Below are 21,674 nucleotides of genomic sequence, written 5' to 3'. Positions count from 1 at the left end.
AGAAGACACAGTCACATAGACTGAATTCAGAATATTGCCAGGACCAAACACTCTTCTGGATAATGCCACTCAGCCAACTTCTATTGCTAAATATCATGACCTTGTTCTATAGACTCTAGCACAAACTGAAGACTTAGCACAAAATTTAATGCAGTGTTTCAAAACAAAACACGTTTACAAAGCTAGTTAGACAAAACAATGCTTTTTGATAAATCCCAATTTATCAGATTGATGGTTCTCCCTCCACACCCTTCCCAGCATATTTATTTTAAGCAAATACAGCTGTTTCTACCCAAAAGTAAACACTTGAGGTGCAATAAGTAGCAAGTTTCAAATTGATGTTATATTGGATGATTACAGAGATATCTGAACAAGCACTACCCATTACGAGATAGGACCATTGATAAACAACAGAAATTTAGAAGGTCAGTTCATTTTAAAACACAGAATCTTAAATGGTTCCACAGCACCTTAAGAGAAGAGCAACCTGTTCAATAGTTTCCAGGTTGCTACTCACGCCACAAGCACCTACACAGACTGGAAGGAATAGTGATGGGATTGAAATATCAAGCCCCTAGTTTGTTTTCTAGTAGATTGTGCATCTCTAGTATCAATTGTGGAAGGTTGCATCTAGTCTCATTTTCACCACCCATCGCCTCCATGCTTCTTTCCACATTCAGACCCCAGCCCAAAACTTAGGATCAAGTCTCAACACTGCTGCTAGCTGAACCTATCACTATGTTTCCAGGCTGGTATATACCAAACATTCCCACTGAAAATTATGAGGAAATGGTGGCTTTATGTCACAGGCTTCATACAGAATTTCACTTATAACAGTTCTAATACTCAAAACTTACCACCAAAATTATTGAAGCCACCACGATCACCACCACTGCAGAGGAAAAAGAAATTGAAGAAGTGATGATTTCCTCATGCCAGTTAAAAGGTTTAAACCAAAAGGCTTTATCTTGGTATAATGAAAGTTTTGATAATTACTGTCACAAGTTGAGTAACCAGGTCATTCAAAATCCCCAGAGGAGATTGCAGAAACTTTAACAGCAACAACGAACTTCAGAATTGATGAGATTACCCAATTTTAGTGTCTAGCGTTAGGGCAAGTGAAACCATGTTTCAAAATGAGTTCCACTAGAGTAAACCTATTATTTAGCCCTTAGCTATGTTACAATTTACTCAAAACAAGTTGGCCAGAAGACTTTTGGACCATTTGCTTTAAATATGACCAAGGCTACTGGAACAGCTTTAACAATTTATGAGTTTAAGCTTCAGAGGCCACAGGTGTGTGAAATGCATGAAATTCAGTTGAGGTTGAGAAGCATACTAGCTCACTCATTCAAACATGTGGCACAAAAAAAAAAGAGCAAGTTAACAAAGCAAGTTTAATAATATTACAAGAAGTTTTTTTTTTCTTACATGAGTGCATGGTTAAGAATTAAAGTACACAGTCATTAGTACGTAGTATAACCAATGAGAGTGTGTGCCATAACCAGTATAAGCCAAGTCCTTGAACTTCACTTTTAAGTTTGGGTTTAAAAGTTTCATTAATTGTGCCAAAATTTACACTAACCACAAACTGAAAGAAAGGTATATCCTACATCCAAATTGACAGTTTGAAGAACTAAACTATGGTACTTTGAGTGATATGAATGTCTTTAAAACAGAACCTTTAAAATAGAATCCAAATACGTATATTCAGGTCCACATTCAAAACCAAGGGAAGAAAAAGAAGTTGAGCAAGTGAACCTACTGCTAATATGCATTGTGTCCAGTCTTAAATAACTGAACTATTTCACCCTTGGACAAAAATGTCCTTACCTCCTACCTTAATTAGAAAATATTAAAACAATCTTCACCACCAGCTTCACACAGGCACTTCAGGCTGACAATAAATGCTGGCCCAAGAATTCAAAACAGAAGTATTTTGGATACTGGAAATCTAAAATAATGACAATTCCTAGCATTTTCAACTTTTATTATTTCAGTACTGAAACATCTACCAGTTAATAGACAAGAGGGAAGTTTAATTCTATGTCGAGTTATAATTAGCTGCAGGGCTAGCAGGATCAGCTGAGCAACCGAGATAAGAAAATACACTAGTTTAAAGAGACCAATTCAATATTTACCAGTGAAGATGAAATTACTACAAACCCAGGTGCAGAAGCAACTCCCAAATCTTTAGCTAGAAGCTGTACACATTTGACGTTTGTTTTGGCCTACTTCTAAACAAACCGATAGAACACCCCAGTACAATAGCCGAGTTCAACAGCTTCCAATGGCAAGATTAGTGACTGCAATAGTGCATTGCTGAGGAACACGTTTGGAAGATTGGTGACCATTATTTTTCACCCTGAACTTTTGATTAGTGTTCCAAATACTTGATCAAGTGGAAACCAGACACTTCCCTGGGGAGGATAAAAATTCTACAGCTTTATTATAGCAACTTTACTTGCATAATGCATCTTATGTTAGTTCAAATTTAGATGGCATTGCTTCACTTGCTCCCACTCACGATCAGGAAAAACCATGCTGAATTCTCTCATTTGCAGCACTGCCCAATCATAAACCAAAAGGCGAGCACAATAGAACAATATACACCCAAAAATACCCTCCATTACAACTATTAATAAACGGACCACTAAGGCCAAGGATCACCAGTTACAGTAAGCCTTCAGTTGTAGTGCTTTATGAACTGACAAGTGAACAATGACCTTATGAAAAATTTAAGGTCATCAGATTGGATTTGTTTAGAAAAAACCCTAAGTCTCACTTTTTCCTGTGCAGGCAGTAACTCCATCCACTTCTCACTGTACCTAGGCACAAGTTGAATATATACTGAATAAATCTAAACGCAATCCACTTTTTGCAAATTGGAGCTACGTTGCAGCCTCTACGAAAATTTCACTGCAGATGGCTTAGAACCTCATTCATGGCAGAACGAAATGCACAATATTTCAAACAAATAACACTTACTTAGCATTTTCATAGATTACATAAATTTGACATTACTGCTTGCACAGTAGAATGCACTGAACATATGCAACAATAAAACAATTACAAAAAAAGCACTGCAACATGGAAAAGAGGCAAAAAAGACTTTGTTCCACACAAGTTATTCTTTCAAGAACTCTGAACATACCACAATCTTGTGAAATATATTAAGGTTACTGACAAGTGTCAGCACACCATAATTGCAATGTATACCTACAAATGTCCAATTCCTACAGTATTTCAGAAGACAGAGCAAAAACAAATGATTTACTCCTGGTGGATTCAAACCTCCCCTGCCTTCTCAGCAAGGAGATCACAATAAATGCAACATCTGAATAAATCTGCTAGTATGGTCCTGCCTGGAGATAAACTGGCATAAATTTAAATCAAAAGGATAGCATCAACATTAAATAGTGACCAACGTAAAAGTAAAAACACAACTCATTTCTCTAGTTTCCAAAAATTAGGATGCTCAACTACAGAAGTGTTAGCCACATGTCATGCAAACTCAAACCCAGCTTGAGGCATAACACTAGTTAATTTGGGAGATCATTAGTTTACTGAAAGAACCTACATGTTAAAATCTGCAGATTCTAACCAGTATTTGCAGTAGACCCACTTTTAAAGTGGTCCTGCACCTTCAATGTAGAAAAGTCACTAAAATCCTATCTGAAGCATAAAACCAAAATAGTAGAGAGAGAGTTAATACTGCTTTTCCATTCACAGGCAGTTTGGGACTCAAAAATCCCATTGTATTGGACAGTTCAAATAACTGCTTCCACCATGGACAAAATGCAATATGAACTTATTCAGCTCAGGTCCCAGTGCAACTGAGAGAGCAGCTGTTTAAGCTAATTACATCCAGTGTAATAGTCATCTTTTTGCTGTGCAGGCTTCAGGTCTGTGCATGAAATCAACTTCCCAAACTGGGAGAAAATGTCATGGTCAGCATGCCAACAATGTGCACAACAATCTTGGAGGGGTTGGTGGTTACAACCTATGACAACTGAATGATTTAGTATTTTTGGCAGCTTCGACAATCACAAAACATAGCTTTGACACAGGAACTCCCACATTAAAAGACCACCAGGTTACAAACTTACCCAAGAATGTAACACTTTTGAACAGTGCAGCATTCAGAAGTGCCACTTTAGTGTGAAAATAGGATCTTGAACTTGGACATTAAATGGATGGTAATTAATTTTATCAAAATAAACCATACAGCAACTTAGATAGCAAAACAATTATAGATTTGTATTGCAGAGGAAGCCACATGTCTTTTGGTGCAGCAGCCTTAGGTCGTCAGGTATCATTTACACAGATGGACAAAGAGCATCACCTCGGGAGGCTCAACAACAAATAAATGCAGCTTAACCATATTTATTTCACCAAGCTTAGCTTTGTTAGCTGCAGTAATCAATATTTATAGAAGGAATGGTATTAAAAATCATGGAATCCCTGCAGTGTGGAAACAGGCCCTTCAGCCCAACAAGTCCACACTGACCCTCAGAGCATCCCACCCAGACCCATTCCCCTACAACCCACCTAATCTACACATCCATGAAAACTATGGGCAATTTAGCACAGCCAATCCACCTAGCCTGCACATCTTTGGACCATGGGAGGAAACCAGAGCAACCCCGCGCAGACACGGGGAGAATGCACAAACTCCACACAGTTGCCCAAGGGTGAAACCAAACCCGGGTTCCTGACTAACCACTGGGCCACCGTGCCGCCCCTGTTAAAGTTTTGTATTTCTTAAATGAATAAGTGCTTCATAAAACTAAACAAAAACTAGTCACATTACTCTAAAAAAATGAACCTATGGCTGAAAACAATTAAAATAACTTTAAAGTTAACAAAAACCAAAAGAACTTCAGATGCTGTAAGTCAGGAACAAAAACAAGTTGCTGGAAAAGCTCAGCAGGTCTATCAGCATCTGTAAAGAAAAAAAAATCCAGAGTTAACTTTTTGGGTCTGGTGACCCTTCCTCAGTCCTGTTTTTGTTCCTTGTTTAAGATTAAACATTGTTGCCTCAGTCTAGGTATAGAAATATTTTGAATTGTAACACTTTCAATATCTAAAGAGATCTTGGACAAGGCAAGCCAAATAACAGTTCACTTCGCGTTTGTTCAAAGAGTCTAGTTCATTTGGAGCTCCTGCACAAAGGAATTTTTCATTTCATCCTCGAAAGCAATTTTAAACAGTAGCCGAGACCATGCAAGATCTGGACCTTATAAGCTATGACTTGAATTCAAGTCACTCCATTTGCTCAGTGTAGCCCAGCCCAAATCTGAAAGCTTCCACATACTGAAGTGCAGCATGTAATACAAATGCTTTTACATTTTATTAAATTCAAGTGACCATGGCAGTATTATTGCTCAAGTATCTGTATATACACTAAGATGGATAGAGCAGACAAGTTTGTGGTTGAAAAGCAGTCTAAATAGCATATGGACTCATACAAGAAGATAACCACTCTGATATTTCAGACTGTCATAACAATTAGCTATGAAACAAGTCAACACATCCAAGTACCAGAATGATCTATTAAAAATTGCAAAGCTAGATTTCCATTAATTTTATGAACATAGACAACAGTCACTTACACAATATGCAGTGGCACAAATTTAGAGAAGCTTTAACAGCTAGGTTAGAAATCATTTGTCTTAACTAGTGTCATCTACCAAATGGTAGAAACTACACAACTTTCCAGTTTAAAAGTTAATTTAAATCAAGTACAGTACAGTACATAAATTAACTCCCATATTCTATACAACATGGAACAGATTCTGTTAAGATGTGACTTGACAGGCATGTTTTTAATTAAATATAATGAAGAAGCACCTACCCCATTCTACCACGTCCCCCTCTACCATCACCGTCAAAGCCACCATGACCATATCCTCCACGACCTCTACCTCCATTACCCTGTGATCTGCCAAAGCTCCGGTTGTCATCTCCAAATTTACTCCTGCTAGGTCTATCTTGCTCATAGTCATCTTGGAGTTGGAAAGAAAATTCAATGGTTATTAACAATTGTCACTTGAAGCATCTCTAGTTAGTTATTTTAAAAAAATACTAATTGTAATTTACAGAAGCTTCCATTCTCAAAAATTAATACTTTGCTCAATTTTTCAAATAAGTTTCCAAGATAAGCAGTTATGTGGCCTCAACTTGGACCTGCTTCCCCTCTCTACCCCTCCGCCCTCAAAAACTTTCACTGAACAAGTGAAGAAAATTTTCATTATCAACTTTTACCCATAATTCATCCCATTCACTCTGACTCTCCCACATGCACAGTACTGGATTAGTATATTTAAAAAAAATACCAAATGTTTCTACAGCTCCCCATTGCCCTTACCTCCTGAGGTCTGTTGGCCGTAGTTGTCATGAGGTGGATGATACGAAGTGGAGTGGCTGTAACTTGGTTGGCTTTGCTGGGTACTATATTGTGTCTCAGACTTTGAGCCATAGCTGTAAAAGAAGTTGTTATTAAATGGACTATCCAACATTTTTCTTAGTTGGTGACCAAGGTTTATCTAGCAGTCAGAGGCACTGTTCTAATTATCGCACTGTTCCCATCCGAGGTGGTGAATTTGGCTGGAGTGTTCAGAGGCTATTCAGTGTTTAGGGAAATTAACTGTTAAGTCCGGTTTCAGAGCAGCTAGTGGGTCATGATTTACAGGGTGCCTATCAAGCATCCATTCATTCAGCCTTTTATATAATGCTCCATAAAGCTTTCCTGTTAATTGACTCGAGGTTGGGGCAAGACAGAGTCTTGGGTTCATTCAAGTTTTGAAGCATCAGGTAAATAAAGTGATGGCTGCTGAATATTATATAGCTGCTATAGGAAAAGTGTAGACAACCTGGAATTTAAAAATAATTCTAAGCTCAATACCAGATAGCAAGTACAAACAAGCTCTCAATTACAGATAGAAGCTTTGAAAACTGCAACACCAATTGCATCATATTACAGGATATTTCATAGAGTGTTCAAGAGATAAGGATGCAGTCTTGTCCTCGGAGGAACCTGTACTTGAAATGGTAAAAATTAAAGTAGCATGGTCATTAAGGCTTCAGGGAAAAGTTACAGTGCAAGGTGGCATGACCAAAAACAAATAGGAGGAAGAGAAGCAGAAAAGATAATGCTGTAAACTCCTGTCCTAGGAACCAAAAAAGGTCACTGGGCTCCAAGAGTTAAGATTATGGTGGAATAAAGTTATGAGCTTGGCTTCAATGGGATTTCAATCGAAATGAAAAACTGCTCCACAACCTGGTATCAAGTGTCTGTTCAACACAATTTGATAATACAGCTCACACATGATTTTAAAGCAGAAACAAGATACAAATCAGCACAGCAGGAATGGGTTATTGCTAGGGAAGGTACAACTACACAACTGCATATGTGAATTCAGGATTGTAGTGGATAGGAGCACTCTGCACCCAAATACATTAAGTGTACTTTAACAATGGTCATGCAATAGCCGCAGGATGAAGGTTTACTTACCGTTTGAGTTCTTGTGCTGCAGCTGTTCAAAGTGGAAGTCGGGATTGGGAGGACCAGGGCTCGGAGTCAATCCCATGTTACAATAAGTCAATCAGGGGTAAGTAGAATAAATTTGCCTAGGCTAAAATAAATTTAGTTATATAAGTGTGGCATTAAATGGTACAGGAAGTTGGCAAGGCATGCGCTATACACAATCTTGTAATGTATACAAGTAATCCTCCAATCCTGTTGCACATGGTGACATGGGATATGGTAAACAGCTGTGCACTGTACATGTGATCTTGGAATCTGACAGAAGGACCATGTGAAGGTGTTTGGGAGGAGGTAGGTGCAAAGGGCACTGTAACTTGAAAATTATGAATAATTGGTGTGAAAATTCTTTGGGGTAGCGGAAGAGAAAGGGAAAGAAGTTTTCTAAATATCCTGCTCTCAAGAAAGTCACTCTTACCATGGCAAATCCAAAATAGCAGCACTTTCTGATGAGGCTACATTCCCAGAAGGAATGCACTCTAAGTAGGAACTGTCCTACACAAGTCATTGGGGGTTCCAGATGGTGGGATAAATTGAAGGGCTGAACATACCCTAGGGTGCAATGCCACTACTTTGAAGAACTCCAAAAATATGGCAATCATAGGCAAATGTGATTTAAATGACAACCAGATGCAAAAAAGTATGAGGCGGTAATTAAAGGCAGCAATTTTAAATAAATAGACAATTAAGAAATCTAATGCATTCTGCAAAGGATAGCAGCGATTTTTTAAAAAACCAAGCCAGGACCAGCAGTCTGAAGAAGTATTTTACTCCTGACCAAAAATATGATACATTCCATACAATTAAAGAAACAAACGTGTGTGATTGAGTGAATTACTGGGACATTACCTGCTAGGGGAATCTGAATGCTGCCCATAATTTCCATACAATGGTTGCTGTCCGTAAGTATTATGGGAGCTCTCACTTCCATAGCTGTGTCCACTCTGTCGATAGCCTGTTGAAGATTGAGAAGAATTTAACCCTGTAAAATAGAAAGTGAAATTTACATTGATATAGCTACCCTTATTCAGGGAAAGCTACAATTCAGACAAAAACCATGGCATACCTGACTGTCCTTGTCCATAACTTGAACCATACCCACTTTGGCTTTGTCCATATCCAGAAGCACCACCAGACTGCTCATATCCACCATAACCCTTGGTAGAGAGATGTACATTAGTTACATTATAAATGGTTTCACTTATACGTACTATCCCAACCACCAATATGCCCTTTCCCAGTAGGATACTCTGCTGGGGAATTTATTCCATTTTACTTACATTCCCCAAATCATTCAACACTACTGTGCAAACCATTTGATTTATTTTGAAAAAGGTAGTCTTTTGCCAACTTTATTCCCCCTCATCCCCAAAATATGCAGCTACTTCATCTCTGCAATTAGGATAAGTTACACACACAAATGCCATCAAATCTGCAAGTTTTCATTTTTCACAAATTCAGTGAGAAAAAATGATAGTTAATTTTCATGCACAAAGAATCCATTTAGTACAAAAGTACATTTGTATAATTAGTGTGGATGCCAGCTTTTTGTTATTGACAAAACTATTCCTACTTCTGGAAGTTAGGAGGTCCTGTCCAAAGACTTAAACATTCATATCAGAGCTTCTGTAGAAGAAAGGAAAACTGCATAACGTTCCTAAGCCCAACAGCAACCTGGAATGTACTAAAGGCCCTGTAATGTCAAAAATAATGCAAGTGCAACAAAATTTGAAGGTACATTGAAAAGATGTGCTGTACACCAACACATTTAGTGTTAGTGTTACTATCTACTTAATGAAGTAGATAGTTATGCCTCTCAGTTCTTAACTGCTATTCAAAGTTTGGGAGAACCGTAAGGGTTTATAGCTAATGAAGACAGTGGTCACAAAGTAAAGATGACTTTGATAAATCTGCAAGAACTGTCACAACTGGCATTTGAATTTCAAGACAAAATCATGAAGTGGTGCACTTTGTCAGGAAAGAGACACAACTTTCCAAGGAGTAAGATATTTAGGGATAAGGACACAAAAACAGAAGACAATAATTAGGGAACAAGGCAGTAGTGGAAGTAACAGTGGGTCAAATTCCAATGGACAGAAAAATAATTTGTACAGAAACCAGTTTTATCACACAGTGACCAGAACTGTCCATTATTAAAAAGGCACAGTGGAGAAGGTGCGAAGTTTGACAAGGATGACACCAGAACAAAAGGTGTTTGCTCACGAAAGGCTGAACGAACTTGGGTCCCTCCATCCAAGCCACACTACCCCAAAAAAGTTGGTGGAACAGCTCTTTATCATTGTCTGGCCAACTTAAACATATTTCCGCTTGAGATCAAAACAATGTACCACAATGAGTCAAAGAAGTCTAACAGGGGACTCAGGAGAAATTTTGTTCAGTGGTTAGTTTGTAAAACTCAAAACCACAAGGATTAACAGAGGCCAACAACATAGGATTTATTTAAAAAGGAAAGTTATCCAAACACTGGAGAAAAAGAAAAGAAATAGAAGGAAAATGTTGTCATGGCTGGGAAGAAGCTCACGTGAAGTATAAAAGCAGCATGGGCCAGTTCAGCTGATTGTAAAGCATGGAAGTAATCTATGTAATTCTATTTGTTACACTTTTAACTGATTTTATTTTTTTTAAAAAAAGCTGAATAAATCACTGCCTTTTTCAAAATTTTGCAACGAATGGAGATGTGGAAAAGTCTCGGACACAAAACCAGCAGGTCAAATGTGAACTTACAGATAGGACTCCAGGTGTACATGAATGTCTTGGGTAATTTTAAATTGAAAAGACAGTGAGCAGAAGACCTGAAAAGCACCTATAAACCGTGAGCATTTCTAAACTGTCCTCTTTGCCAATTGAGGAATCGTATACAAGTGTTGAAATAACATGAACCAAGACAAAATGCAATGATTTACTGCCATGCTCGAAAAAAATTCTTTCCTCATGAAAACGATTAATGGGTAGTATACAAGATGTTCAACATCTTGCAGAAAGTTAGGTACCCTCTGGTTAACATTCATATTTGTTCCGTTATTGAACCTAGTTGATAGGAAAGCCATAGTAACTTTAATAAAAAGGAGCACAGCAACGAAAAATTTGATGGTAGCAGTGAAATCTCAGAACAGTACAAATTTCAAGATCAGATCGAGTGATGTCAAGCAGAATGAATGAGTGCCAACAGATCTGAAAATTAGTTCTGTAGATCATCCAGATGTCTCCAGAAAAAGAAATTCTTCATTTCCCAACAAAAGCACAACCCACTAGAAAGACCCAGGAAGCAGGAATGCAGTTCAGGTTTTAGAAGTTGGAAAGCAAAAAAAGTAAATGTTCAGTTAATAACTGTACCAAAATCTTCCAAGAGTTAGAGAAAAAGATGACTTGCAAAGAATTGAGATGAATAAATCTCATCATCCCTCACACAAAAAAAAAAGTTGATAGTTGTTCAAATAGATAAACGAGTTGGAAGCAAAGTGACAGATTAAATGTCATCTCATCATTTCAATATATGCAATGATTTCATTACTGGTGCATTTGGATGCCTTCAAAAGCATGATCAACTCAAATTACACCACTGTTAAATGCAGGTTGCAATTAGACACTCGAGGTTAAGCAACCAGAGTTATGACTGAAAACAAACATACGCTAGAAACGATACTTAAAAAATTATGAAAATTGCCATGTGGAGCAAAATGCGTTCCTGCCAGTCTCTTCTCAGTAACACTGCTCATGAATCAATGTTCAGGGCCAAGCCCCACTAAATAATAGGTCCATGCAACAGTACAGTGCAGTGCACTGCTGTAAAAGTACCATCTCAGAAAAGATGGTAGAACGAGACAGGAACAAAAAGATTCCAATATTTTAACACCTGAGGAGTTAGTGTGAAATATCAATTCAATAAAATAAATGACCAACGCAACCAATTAAATGCATTTATTGCTGTTTCCACACAATTAGCTGCTTCACTGCATTAGTGACCATATGTTCAAAATAGGCACTTCCATCTCAAACAGTTTCTAATATTGAAGAGTTATTTATAAATGATGGAGGTGTCTTGGGTTAAAATTTAGAACTCATTTCCAGCATTGGCAGTTGAAGCAGAAAATGCTTTCATTCAAAATTATATTATGCAAGAGGAATATGGAACATTAGTATTATTTGCTTCTTCAGTGGGCTGGATCAGAAGATGAACACACTGACCCAAAAGGTCTGTTTCAGTATTTCAACCAGGGAGTACGGAGTTAAAAATTGCAGTGCTACAACATCAGGATGGTCTTCTTGCATTTGAATACCATCTTTAAATAGTAAGGATGTCTCAGACTATTCACAAAAAAAGTTACCTAACATCTTGCGCAGCTTGGCATCAAATTTTATTTAAAGACAGCAGACATTTGGGCAAAGAGTTAAGTTATAAACAGAATTTATAAAAAAGAGGAAATAAGGAGAAGGGTCTAAATTTTAGACCCACGAATCTAAAAGGCACAGCTGCAATTACTGGAGTGACGGAAGGAAGGGATGTACAAGAGGCCTGAAATTGAGTGTAGAGATTGGTGTCTAGGATTTGAGGTAGGAGAGGCAAGATCACACATGATTCAGGCAGTCAGACCAATTTACAAATACATCGCATGTCCATAGTGATGGGCAAATGAGGCTTTTTCTACACGAGAACAATTTTGGGTAAAGTGAAGGTCAGATCACGATTGTTCCAGTCCTCTAGATGTCCTCATCCAAGGCCAGAAGTAGCAGAAGTATAGGTATTGGTCTCCGCTTTCATAGCATAGTGTAATAAAAAAAGTGACTTATAAAATTGCGCAACAGAAAATATGACTACAAATATCAAGTATTTGGACAAGACGTTAATAGCCAGCTATGCCTTCACCAAGAGATTTAAAATTGGTATCCACGAATCATTTGAAAGCCTACAGTTTACTGCACGAGTATCAAAAGGTATTACGAGTAATCAGATATAAAGAGTTTATTTCACTAATGGCAAGCTGATCAAAACGTAATCGTGACCTGTGCTTAATGATTGCTTAAAATGGAGTTGAGATCAGAATAAAGCCTGCTCTAATTACAACAGAAATCTCAATTATTGTTAAGCCAGATTGAGACATTATTCACACCTCTAGAGCAGGTTAGGGACTTGAACCCAGGTCTCCTGACTCAGAGGTAGGGACACTACCAAACTACATATTCAGAACATTAAATATAGGGAAACACAGTAACATATCCATAAATCTTTGTAATGCAGTTCTGATGCCAAGCAGGGGAAAATCGCAAACACAAGTTTAACTCTTGTAGCTGCACCTAGAAACAATAGGTTGTCTGAAAAGCAAAAAGAACAAGTAACTCAAACAGGGCTGTTAACTTACTTGAATAACAAAGCCCATAGCTCAAAAACAAGATTCATAAAGGAAGCCATCAGAAGCAGCTATGTTGGCAATAAATGATATGGCTCAAGTTTAATCTACAATGATCATATTTAAGTTAATCACATGCTTATTCAGTCAGCGATTTATAGAGAAAAACTCTTAGCTGCAAATATACAATTCATATCTCCTGTAGGAGGAGACAGGGTTCTTCAAGAATACCTGCTGGTAAGAGGAAGTACTGAAAAGGAACCAGAGAAATGAATGCCAGCAAGTCAATCCCAAGGGCCAACTGCACCTACCAAGCGAGGTCAGAAAGGCTGCTATAGGATCAGCCCTCAGCCACACAAGAACTCAGACCCGACTAGTAATTACAGAATTTCCTAGGTGAACAATCATACTTGCTAGCAACTGATTACCAATGATAATTCACACAAAAAGAAGCGACTCTCACTATAACATTTGAGTGGCTGATACCCAGATTTAAGTTTCAAGAAGACTGTAGGATTAATTTTTATTTACTGCCACTCTCAGATGCCTACTTAATTAAGCACTTGGGGGTTAACAATCCAAAACCATTTAGTAGGACTAATCTTGTGAAGTCAAAACACTTGCATGAAAAAAATACAAAGAACACCAGAGAGAAAAAGTTAACAAGCCTCCAAAAGGCAGAGTATGGTAGGTCATTATGGTTTCCAAGTCACTCTCAAACCCAAGTCATTTCGCTGAACATACCTGTGAAGCATGCCCATAGTTTTGGTTTGACTGGGCACCATAGGCTCCATAGCTACAAGAGGGGAAAAAATATACAAATATCATTTTCAAAAAAAAAAAAATCACATTTTAAAGACTTCCACTAAAACATTGGGCTGTGAAGCACATAATTACAAGCAATGACATCACGATATTCAGTGTCGTTCAAAAGTGAAAGCAGTGTGCTGACAAAAGCTCTGCATGGTTTCAAAGTCCTTATCAGGAACTGACCTTCAACTACTATTGCCTTTCAGCTAGGATTTTTTTTTAAAAAAAAAGTGACATTAAAACAAATCTTCATTCACACTATACTCAAGTCAATGACTACATGTTCAAAGTATTTAGTTATATCAAGTTTTCTTTTACCCTATCCTTGAGATTGCTACATAATCACACTACACCTAGAACATTGCAGAATTCATGAGAATACTGAGTTTGTTTAATTCCTTGATTTGTAAACTTTAGAACAGCTACAGCAGTTTACATCAATGCTTCAAAAAAAAAAAAAAACAAAAAACCTTCTGTAAATCATTTGTTATTTAACAGTGAAATGTTAAATGTTGGACAGTTCAAAAAGTTAACCACATTTTGGTTCTGAATTTCCAGCATTTGATGACACTGTAGCCCATACACCAAAACTGCAGAACTCACTTATTCCAATCAAGTTATCGGCTATTTATAACTGACTAACATTTGCCTTCGATTAGAGAACCTGACAAACTATAACCCAATTAAATACACGCAGGTTGGTCAACACATTTGTACTTAGTGATGACACGTGGGTGACAAGCAAGTTCCCCTCCAAGTCAGACACCATTCTGACTTGTAACTATAAAGTTACAGGGTCAAAAAAATACTGGAATTCCTTAACACCATTGAGGGTTCACCTACATCACATGGACAGCAGATGTCTAAAATGGCACCTCACCACCTTCAATGGTAAATGCTGGTCTTGCAAAGCAAAGCAAAGCACATGTAGTACAAAAGATTTAAACAGTTTAAACTGAAATACGCCAGACTTGAGAGAAACAGTTAGGTTCTAAACCTGGAATGTTAATCTTTCAGTTAAAGGAACCACATTGCTGATATTCAGAAATAAAAAGCAAATGCTAGAAAAAAAACCACAGCAAGTCTAGCAGCATCTTACGTAGATTTCAATGTGACTTCCTTGGAACACAAAATCTGAAGAAAGCAAATTGGACTCAAACTTAACTACTTCTTTCTCTACAGATGTTGCTAGATCTGCTGGCAGGAGGGAAAAAGCAGGTAACTATTTGAATTTTCTTGCCACAGACTTGTGGGGGCAGCGTCCTTGTGTATACTTAAGGCTCAGACATAGATTCTTGATTAGTTGAGGAATCAAGGAGTAGGGGGAAGGGCAGCAAAGTAGAATGAGATCAGATCAGCCACGATCCCAATGAGTGATGGAACAACCTTGAGGTGCCAAAATGTTTGATTTCTTATGATCTTCTGCTGATTATTTCCAGCACTTAAAGTTTCAGATCTCCAATTTCTGCAATGTTTTGCTTTTATTCAGAAATTCAACTGTCAGCAACTGTAAAAATGACAAGTCTGTATTTCCAGCACATTCTGGCTTTCAAATTTCTAAATATTTTCAGTTTTACAGGTTTGCTTTTTTAAGTCCTGACATGCATGCATACCTTTGTGCTTGAGCTCCAGGTTGACTGTAATTTCCATAATCTGTTAATTTAAAAGAAAGTTTTTTAAAAAAATTCAGCACCAGCAGTCACTATCAGCCAACACGTCGCAACCTTGCTCACTTCTAAAAGATTTACCTCCAAGAAACCTGGAAAGGTAGGTCAGAACTAGTTCCCTTTACCCAGTTTAATGAAAACTCATGACGTTCAGCTCACGAGAAATAAAATTAAGTGTTTCAGTGGCTGCATGGATATTAGAGGCTATTCTGTCAAAATTATAGTAGTTAAGCAACTACACACAAACCTTCTTGATTTTAAGGAAACTGACATAAGGGAACTTGCACAAAAATAGCTGCAATCTCAACCAGGAGCAAATTATGCTGAATAAAAATCATAAGCAAAGATGGTTTCTCCAGTCATTGTTTTTAAATTTTAATAATTCTTTACAAAGCACTCCAGCTTCCAAGTCCTTGTCCTATTTAATTTTTTAGCAGTTTAATTCAACTACATCTTAAGCTAGGTGGTAGCAGTCTTACAACGCTCAATTAGTATTAAGACAAGCTAATAGGTGTCTCCAAATCAAAAATTCAATATAGTAGGTAGACTCATGTCAGGTACAAAGTAATGTCACCATAGTACAAGGGGACCATAGGGCTAGTCTCGCAGTAGAGAGAGACTGGTGGTGAGTTTAACCAGAGGGTCACAACACCTCACACAAGGAGGGAAGTTCAAAAGAAGAGTCTTTCAAGGTAACCTCAGCTGGTGCAGGAATTGAACCAATGCTGCTAATACCAGTGAGATTGTCAAAAGATTACATTTTTAAGTGAAAACAAAATGTCCAAATGGCAACTTTTATGATGCAAATGTTTATTTTGAATTGAGATTAACATGTTTATAAAAAAAACTTTGCCTCCTACTGTGACCGGAAAATAATGAATTTGTACCTTTCAATATACTTTTTAGACACTAACCCAATTTCCTTTGGGGTAATTGAGTCTTTCAATTGCGTTAGTATTTTGCAGCAGAGAACATGCACAGTCTGTCGATACAGAGAGGAGCTGGAGGAACACAGCAGGTCAGGCAACATCAGAGGAGAGTCGACGTTTCAGGCTTAGACCCTCTTCGGGACGTTGAAATCAGGTCCGGAAGAAGGGTCTAAGCCCGAAACGTCAGCTCTCCTACTCCTCTGATGCTGCCTGATCTGCGGCATTCCTCCAGCTCCACGCTGTATTGGCTGACTTCAGCATCTGCAGTTCTTGCTATCTCCAATATGTACACTGCTCAACTTTTACACAAAGATACTTCTGAATCCTCAAGTTTACTCTGCAGTTATTCTAACTGCATCTTCCAATGTCAAATCATGAAATGTTACTTCCTTTCTAACTCCTCAGAACCTTGAAGGTGGTTGCCACTTGACCCACAGGTTTGAGAACACCAAACATCAAATCTTAAACTGCAAAAGCTTATCATTCCATTTTGCATGCTGAGGCTATTCTATTCCAATTAAGTCTTTTAAACTAGATTGCCTGAGATTTTGGGGAGCCGTACAGGCAGTTTTGTACAAGTTCAAGATTACCTTTACATTATAGAACTCGAAGGCCACCTAAAAATCCAGTCTTATCTACTGGTTACCCGTAATTTACCTTGCATTTGCAAAACAAGGTCACACCATCCCCAACTTTAAGCTTCACTATCTACACTACTATGTTCACTCCTCTAGATTTCCACAATCCATTTGCAACTGTACATAATGCACTTGTTTTCATTAACTTTCATTTTTAGTCATCTTAATTTATTACCCACAATTTAATCTGAAGTATGGTGCATTCCAATTATTAGTGAGGTATAACCTCATCCTCAAACCCTCCAATACTTGGCATAACACATTTGCCCAGCTTTAACCCACGAAGTAGAGCATGCAATCTACTATCTTCAAGAGCAGCTGTTACCTCTGGTAGAATGCCACTTTCTTAGCTTGGTGTCAGAAGAGAGAAATTTGATTCACAGAAGTATCACTCCAAACCAATTGTATTACATCTAGGCCCATACTATTCAAATAAATAGTGATCATTATTTTTAGAAGCTCAAATTTTACCATAGAAACTAATGACTTCGCTGCATTCTCCTGCACAAGGCACATATATGTGTATGAGTGGGGGAATGGTACTTAAGGGAGGGGGAGGGTCATGTTAGGAATCGCCTAGGAGGGAATATGACAAAGGACAGGGGATCGGGTGGGGTGGAAAAAGGGGGTCATTTTTGCAGTCGGGAGGAAGGAGAAAGGGGTCATTCTTGACGTTCCGCAGAGTTGAGGAGGCTGGGGAAAAGAAGGGTGATGTTGGGAAAGGCTGGCAGTCTCCCTTCCCGCCCGCCCCTCAAGATGGCGGCCGGGTCATTTGGAACTGCGTCACGCTGTTTCGCCAGGCCGCAGTAACAGGAGCTCGGGAGACAGGATCAAAAACCGCCCGGGTTCCCCCCAGCCCCTCAAAAGATCAGCTCACTTCACCATCGGGGCCGGGGAAAGCGATAAAGAACCCAACTCCCCCACGCACACCCCTAAACACGGGCGACCCTCCCGACTGCGAGTTGCGGTACCGGGCTAGGCCTCGGGCCGGATACAGAAAGGGCAGGAGAAGACGGTTATGCGCTGCGGAAAAGCGAGGAGGGGAGGCTGAGGACGCTTGTCAAGCTCTACAGGCCGAACCGGAGGCCCAAAAGCACCTATGCTGGTGCTGTAAGCGGGGATCATAGCCTGGTGAAGGCCCTTACCGGACATGCTGCCGCTTCTGGTGCTGGTTGTTCGTTTCCCCCCCGCTCCCGCCGACACTAATTCAGCAGCTAAAGGAGGCCCCGGCTCACACCAACACCTACAGCGGGGGGACTCAACCTGTCAAACCAACCGCCCAATCCGTCAAACCCCGACTCAGCAAATTGGGGAAGCTTCACCTAGAGCAAATAAAACTGACTAACCCCTTCAGGCCATACGACCAAGCTTGATTACCCCACTCCTTTGAGTCAAAAAGCAGATGTCACGTGTCCAATGCTTTTCCCCCCCCCCTCCCAATGTGAGGTGGTAGATCCCGGTGTGACCCAATTCTCGAACCGGTTGGGACCGGTTACACAGGCAGCACGTGGCTCATTGGGGACACGCCTACATTGTGGAACCTTGGACAGACCCGCTGGACTTGCAATGAGTTCCAGAAGTAGGGTCTCTGAAGCCAGAATGTTAAACTCTCCTCTTTCTCCACGGCTGTTGTCAGACCTGCCGAGGTTCTGCAGCAGTTTCTGTTTTTGTTTCATTCAAGAGGCGTCTGCTCTTCTTGGCTCCATTTACCTCTACATCATCCTCTCAGGGTGTTTCAACTGTCCCTGCCTGTCAATGAGGGCCTGCTCCAATTGCTTACGACATTCTGGGCAGTTGGCAGTATCTCCATCTCACAAAAACACTGCCATTTAATAAAATCATGGTTGACCTGATTTGGTTTCAACTCCACCCTCTTGTCAACCCCTCCTATAATCTTTGACTCTCTTGTCTATCTAAAATCTACCTCCCACAGCCATAAATAATTTATCCTGTTTCCCTGCCTTCTTGTAAAGACAGTTCTCTGAGAGAGGAAAGTTTCCTCATCTCTGTCATGAATGAGAGATCGTTTATTTTTAAGGTAAGCCTCCTATTTCTAGCATTACAGTGCTGGTCTCCGTACTTATAGAAGGATGTTAATGCGTCGGAAGCAGTTCAGAGAATATTACACTAATACCTGAAATGAGTGGATTGCCTTTGGAGGAAAGGCTAGACAAGCTAGGCACGTATCGTCTGAAATTTAGAAGAATCAGAGTTGACTTAATTGAAATGTACAAGATCCTGAGGGGAGTTGACCATGTGGATGTTACAAAGATGTTTCTTGGTGTGGAAAAATCTACAACTAAGGGTCATAATGTAAAAATAAGCGGGTGCCCATTTAAAACAGAAGTGAGGGAACGTTTTCTCTCAGAGCATTGAGAGTCGGTGGAATTCCCTTCCTCAAAAGGCAGTGGACGTAGAATCTTTAAATATTTTAAGGCAGAGGTAGATAAATTCTTGATTACCAAGCGGATGAAAGATTATCAAGGATATGCAGGAATGTAGAGTTGAGGTTAAAGTCAGCCATAGTTCGAGGAGCCCAGTGGCCTACTGTTGTTCCATGTTCATAGTCTCCCTATGAAAGGAAACGTTCTCCTGATATCCACCCTATCAAGTCCCTTCAGGATCTTAGACAACAAGGTGCAGGGCTGGATGAACACAGCAGGCCGAGCAGAGAGGCTGACGTTTCGGGCCTAGACCCTTCATCAGAAAAGGGGGAGGGGAAGGAGGTTTTGAAATAAATAGGGAGAGAGTGGGAGGCGGAAAGAAGAGGGATAGAGGAGAGGATAGGTGGAGAGGAAACAAACAGGTCGAAGAGGCAGGGATGGAGCCAGTAAAGGTGAGTGTAGGTAGGGAGTTAGGAAGGGGATAGGTCAGTCCAGGGAGGACGGACAGGTCAAGGGGGCGGGATGAGGTTGGTCGGTAGGAGATGGAGGTGCGGCTTGAGGTGGGAGGAAGAACAGGTTAGGGAGGCAGGGACGAGCTGGACTGGTTTTGGGATGCGGTGGGGGGAGGGGAGATTTTGAAACTTGTGAAATCCACATTGATACCATTGGGCTGCAGGGTTCCCAAGCGGAATATGAGTTGCTGTTCCTGCAACCTTCGGGTGGCATCATTGTGGCACTGCAGGAGGCCCAGGATGGACATGTCGTCTGAGGAATGGGAGGGGGAGTTGAAATGGTTCGCGACTGGGAGGTGCAGTTGTTTATTGCGAACCGAGCGTGGGTGTTCTGCAAAGCGGTCCCCGAGTCTCCGCTTGGTTTCCCCGATGTAGAGGAAGCCACACCGGGTACAGCGGATGCAGTATACCACATTGGCAGATGTGCAGGTGAACATCTGCTTGATGTGGAAAGTCTTCTTGGGGCCTGGGATGGGGTTGAGGGAGGAGGTATGGGGGCAGGTGTAGCACTTCCTGCGGTTGCAGGGAAAAGTGCCGGGTGTGGTGGAGCTGGAGGGGAGTGTGGAGCGGACAAGGGAGTCACGGAGAGAGTTGTCCCTCCGGAAAGCAGATAAGGGTGGGGAGGGAAAGATGTCTTTGGTGGTGGGGTCGGATTGCAGATGGAAGAAGTGTCGGAGGATGATACGTTGGATCTGGAGGTTGGTGGGGTGGTACGTGAGGACGAGGGGGATTCTTTTTTGGTTCTTATTGCGTGGACGGGGTGTGAGGGATGAGATGTGGGAGACACGGTTGAGGGCGTTCTCGACCACCGAGGAGGGGAAGTTACGGTCCTTGAAAAACGAGGACAACTGAGATGTACGGGAGTGGAATGCCTCATCCTGGGAGCAGATGCGGCGGAGGCGAAGGAATTGGGAATAGGGGATAGCATTTTTGCAGGAAGTTGGTGGGAGGAGGAGTATTCTAGGTAGCTGTGGGAGTCGGTGGGCTTGAAATGAATATCGGTTTCTAGGTGGTTGCCCGATATGGAGACAGAGGGGTCCAGGAAGGGGCTTCCTCTACATCGGGGAAACCAAGCGGAGACTCGGGGACCGCTTTGCAGAACACCTACGCTTGGTTCGCAATAAACAACTGCACCTCCCAGTCACGAACCATTTCAACTCCCCCTTCCATTCCTCAGACGACATGTCCATCCTGGGCCTCCTGCAGTGCCACAACGATGCCACCCGAAGGTTGCAGGAACAGCAACTCATATTCCGCTTGGGAACCCTGCAGCCCAATGGTATCAATGTGGATTTCACAAGTTTCAAAATCTCCCCTCCCCCTACCGCATCCCAAAACCAGTCCAGCTCGTCCCTGCCTCCCTAACCTGTTCTTCCTCCCACCTATCCCTTCCTCCCACCTCAAGCCGCACCTCCATCTCCTACCGACCAACCTCATCCCGCCCCCTCGACTTGTCCGTCCTCCCTGGACTGACCTATCCCCTTCCTAACTCCCTCCCTACACTCACCTTTACTGGCTCCATCCCCGCCTCTTCGACCTGTTTGTTTCCTCTCCACCTATGCTCTCATATCCGCCTCCCACTCTCTCCCTATTTATTTCAAAACCCCCTTCCCCTCCTCCTTTTCTGATGCAGGGTCTAGGCCCGAAACGTCAGCCTCTCTGCTCCTATGATGCTGCTTGGCCTGCTGTGTTCATCCAGCCCTGCACCTTGTTGTCTCGGATTTTCCAGCATCTGCAGTTCCTACTATCCCCCTTCAGGATCTTATATGTTTTTATATGGTTTGTATTATTACCACTAGATATCATTTTTCTTGTCCAGCAT

At 40.6% G+C, this 21,674-nt stretch overlaps 1 protein-coding gene across 2 annotated transcripts in view; it reads right to left on the bottom strand.

Moving 5' to 3' along the window:
• LOC109916974 (TATA-binding protein-associated factor 2N-like) overlaps window positions 1-18,330 on the bottom strand; it is a 21,650-nt gene extending 3,320 nt beyond the window's left edge. Inside the window, exons 1-8 of one of the 2 annotated variants that reach the window (XM_048593102.1) lie at window positions 18,102-18,330; window positions 15,336-15,375; window positions 13,657-13,708; window positions 8,613-8,703; window positions 8,396-8,501; window positions 6,371-6,483; window positions 5,858-6,008; window positions 858-892 (exon numbers count right to left, since the gene is read on the bottom strand). In XM_048593102.1, coding sequence (XP_048449059.1) covers window positions 858-892; window positions 5,858-6,008; window positions 6,371-6,483; window positions 8,396-8,501; window positions 8,613-8,703; window positions 13,657-13,708; window positions 15,336-15,375; window positions 18,102-18,108 — 595 coding nt within the window. In that variant the 5' untranslated portion in view covers window positions 18,109-18,330. Of the gene's footprint in view, window positions 1-857; window positions 893-5,857; window positions 6,009-6,370; window positions 6,484-8,395; window positions 8,529-8,612; window positions 8,704-13,656; window positions 13,709-15,335; window positions 15,376-18,101 lie in introns of both variants that reach the window. The other variant, XM_048593101.1, reaches the window with a different exon arrangement.
• Window positions 18,331-21,674: the final 3,344 nt, after the last annotated feature.

This window comes from Rhincodon typus, unplaced genomic scaffold (assembly GCF_021869965.1).
Source record: "Rhincodon typus isolate 14 unplaced genomic scaffold, sRhiTyp1.1 hic_rhity00002327, whole genome shotgun sequence".
In the NCBI taxonomy this organism is placed as follows: Eukaryota; Metazoa; Chordata; class Chondrichthyes; order Orectolobiformes; family Rhincodontidae; genus Rhincodon; species Rhincodon typus.
This window is presented reverse-complemented; position numbering and strand designations above follow the sequence as displayed.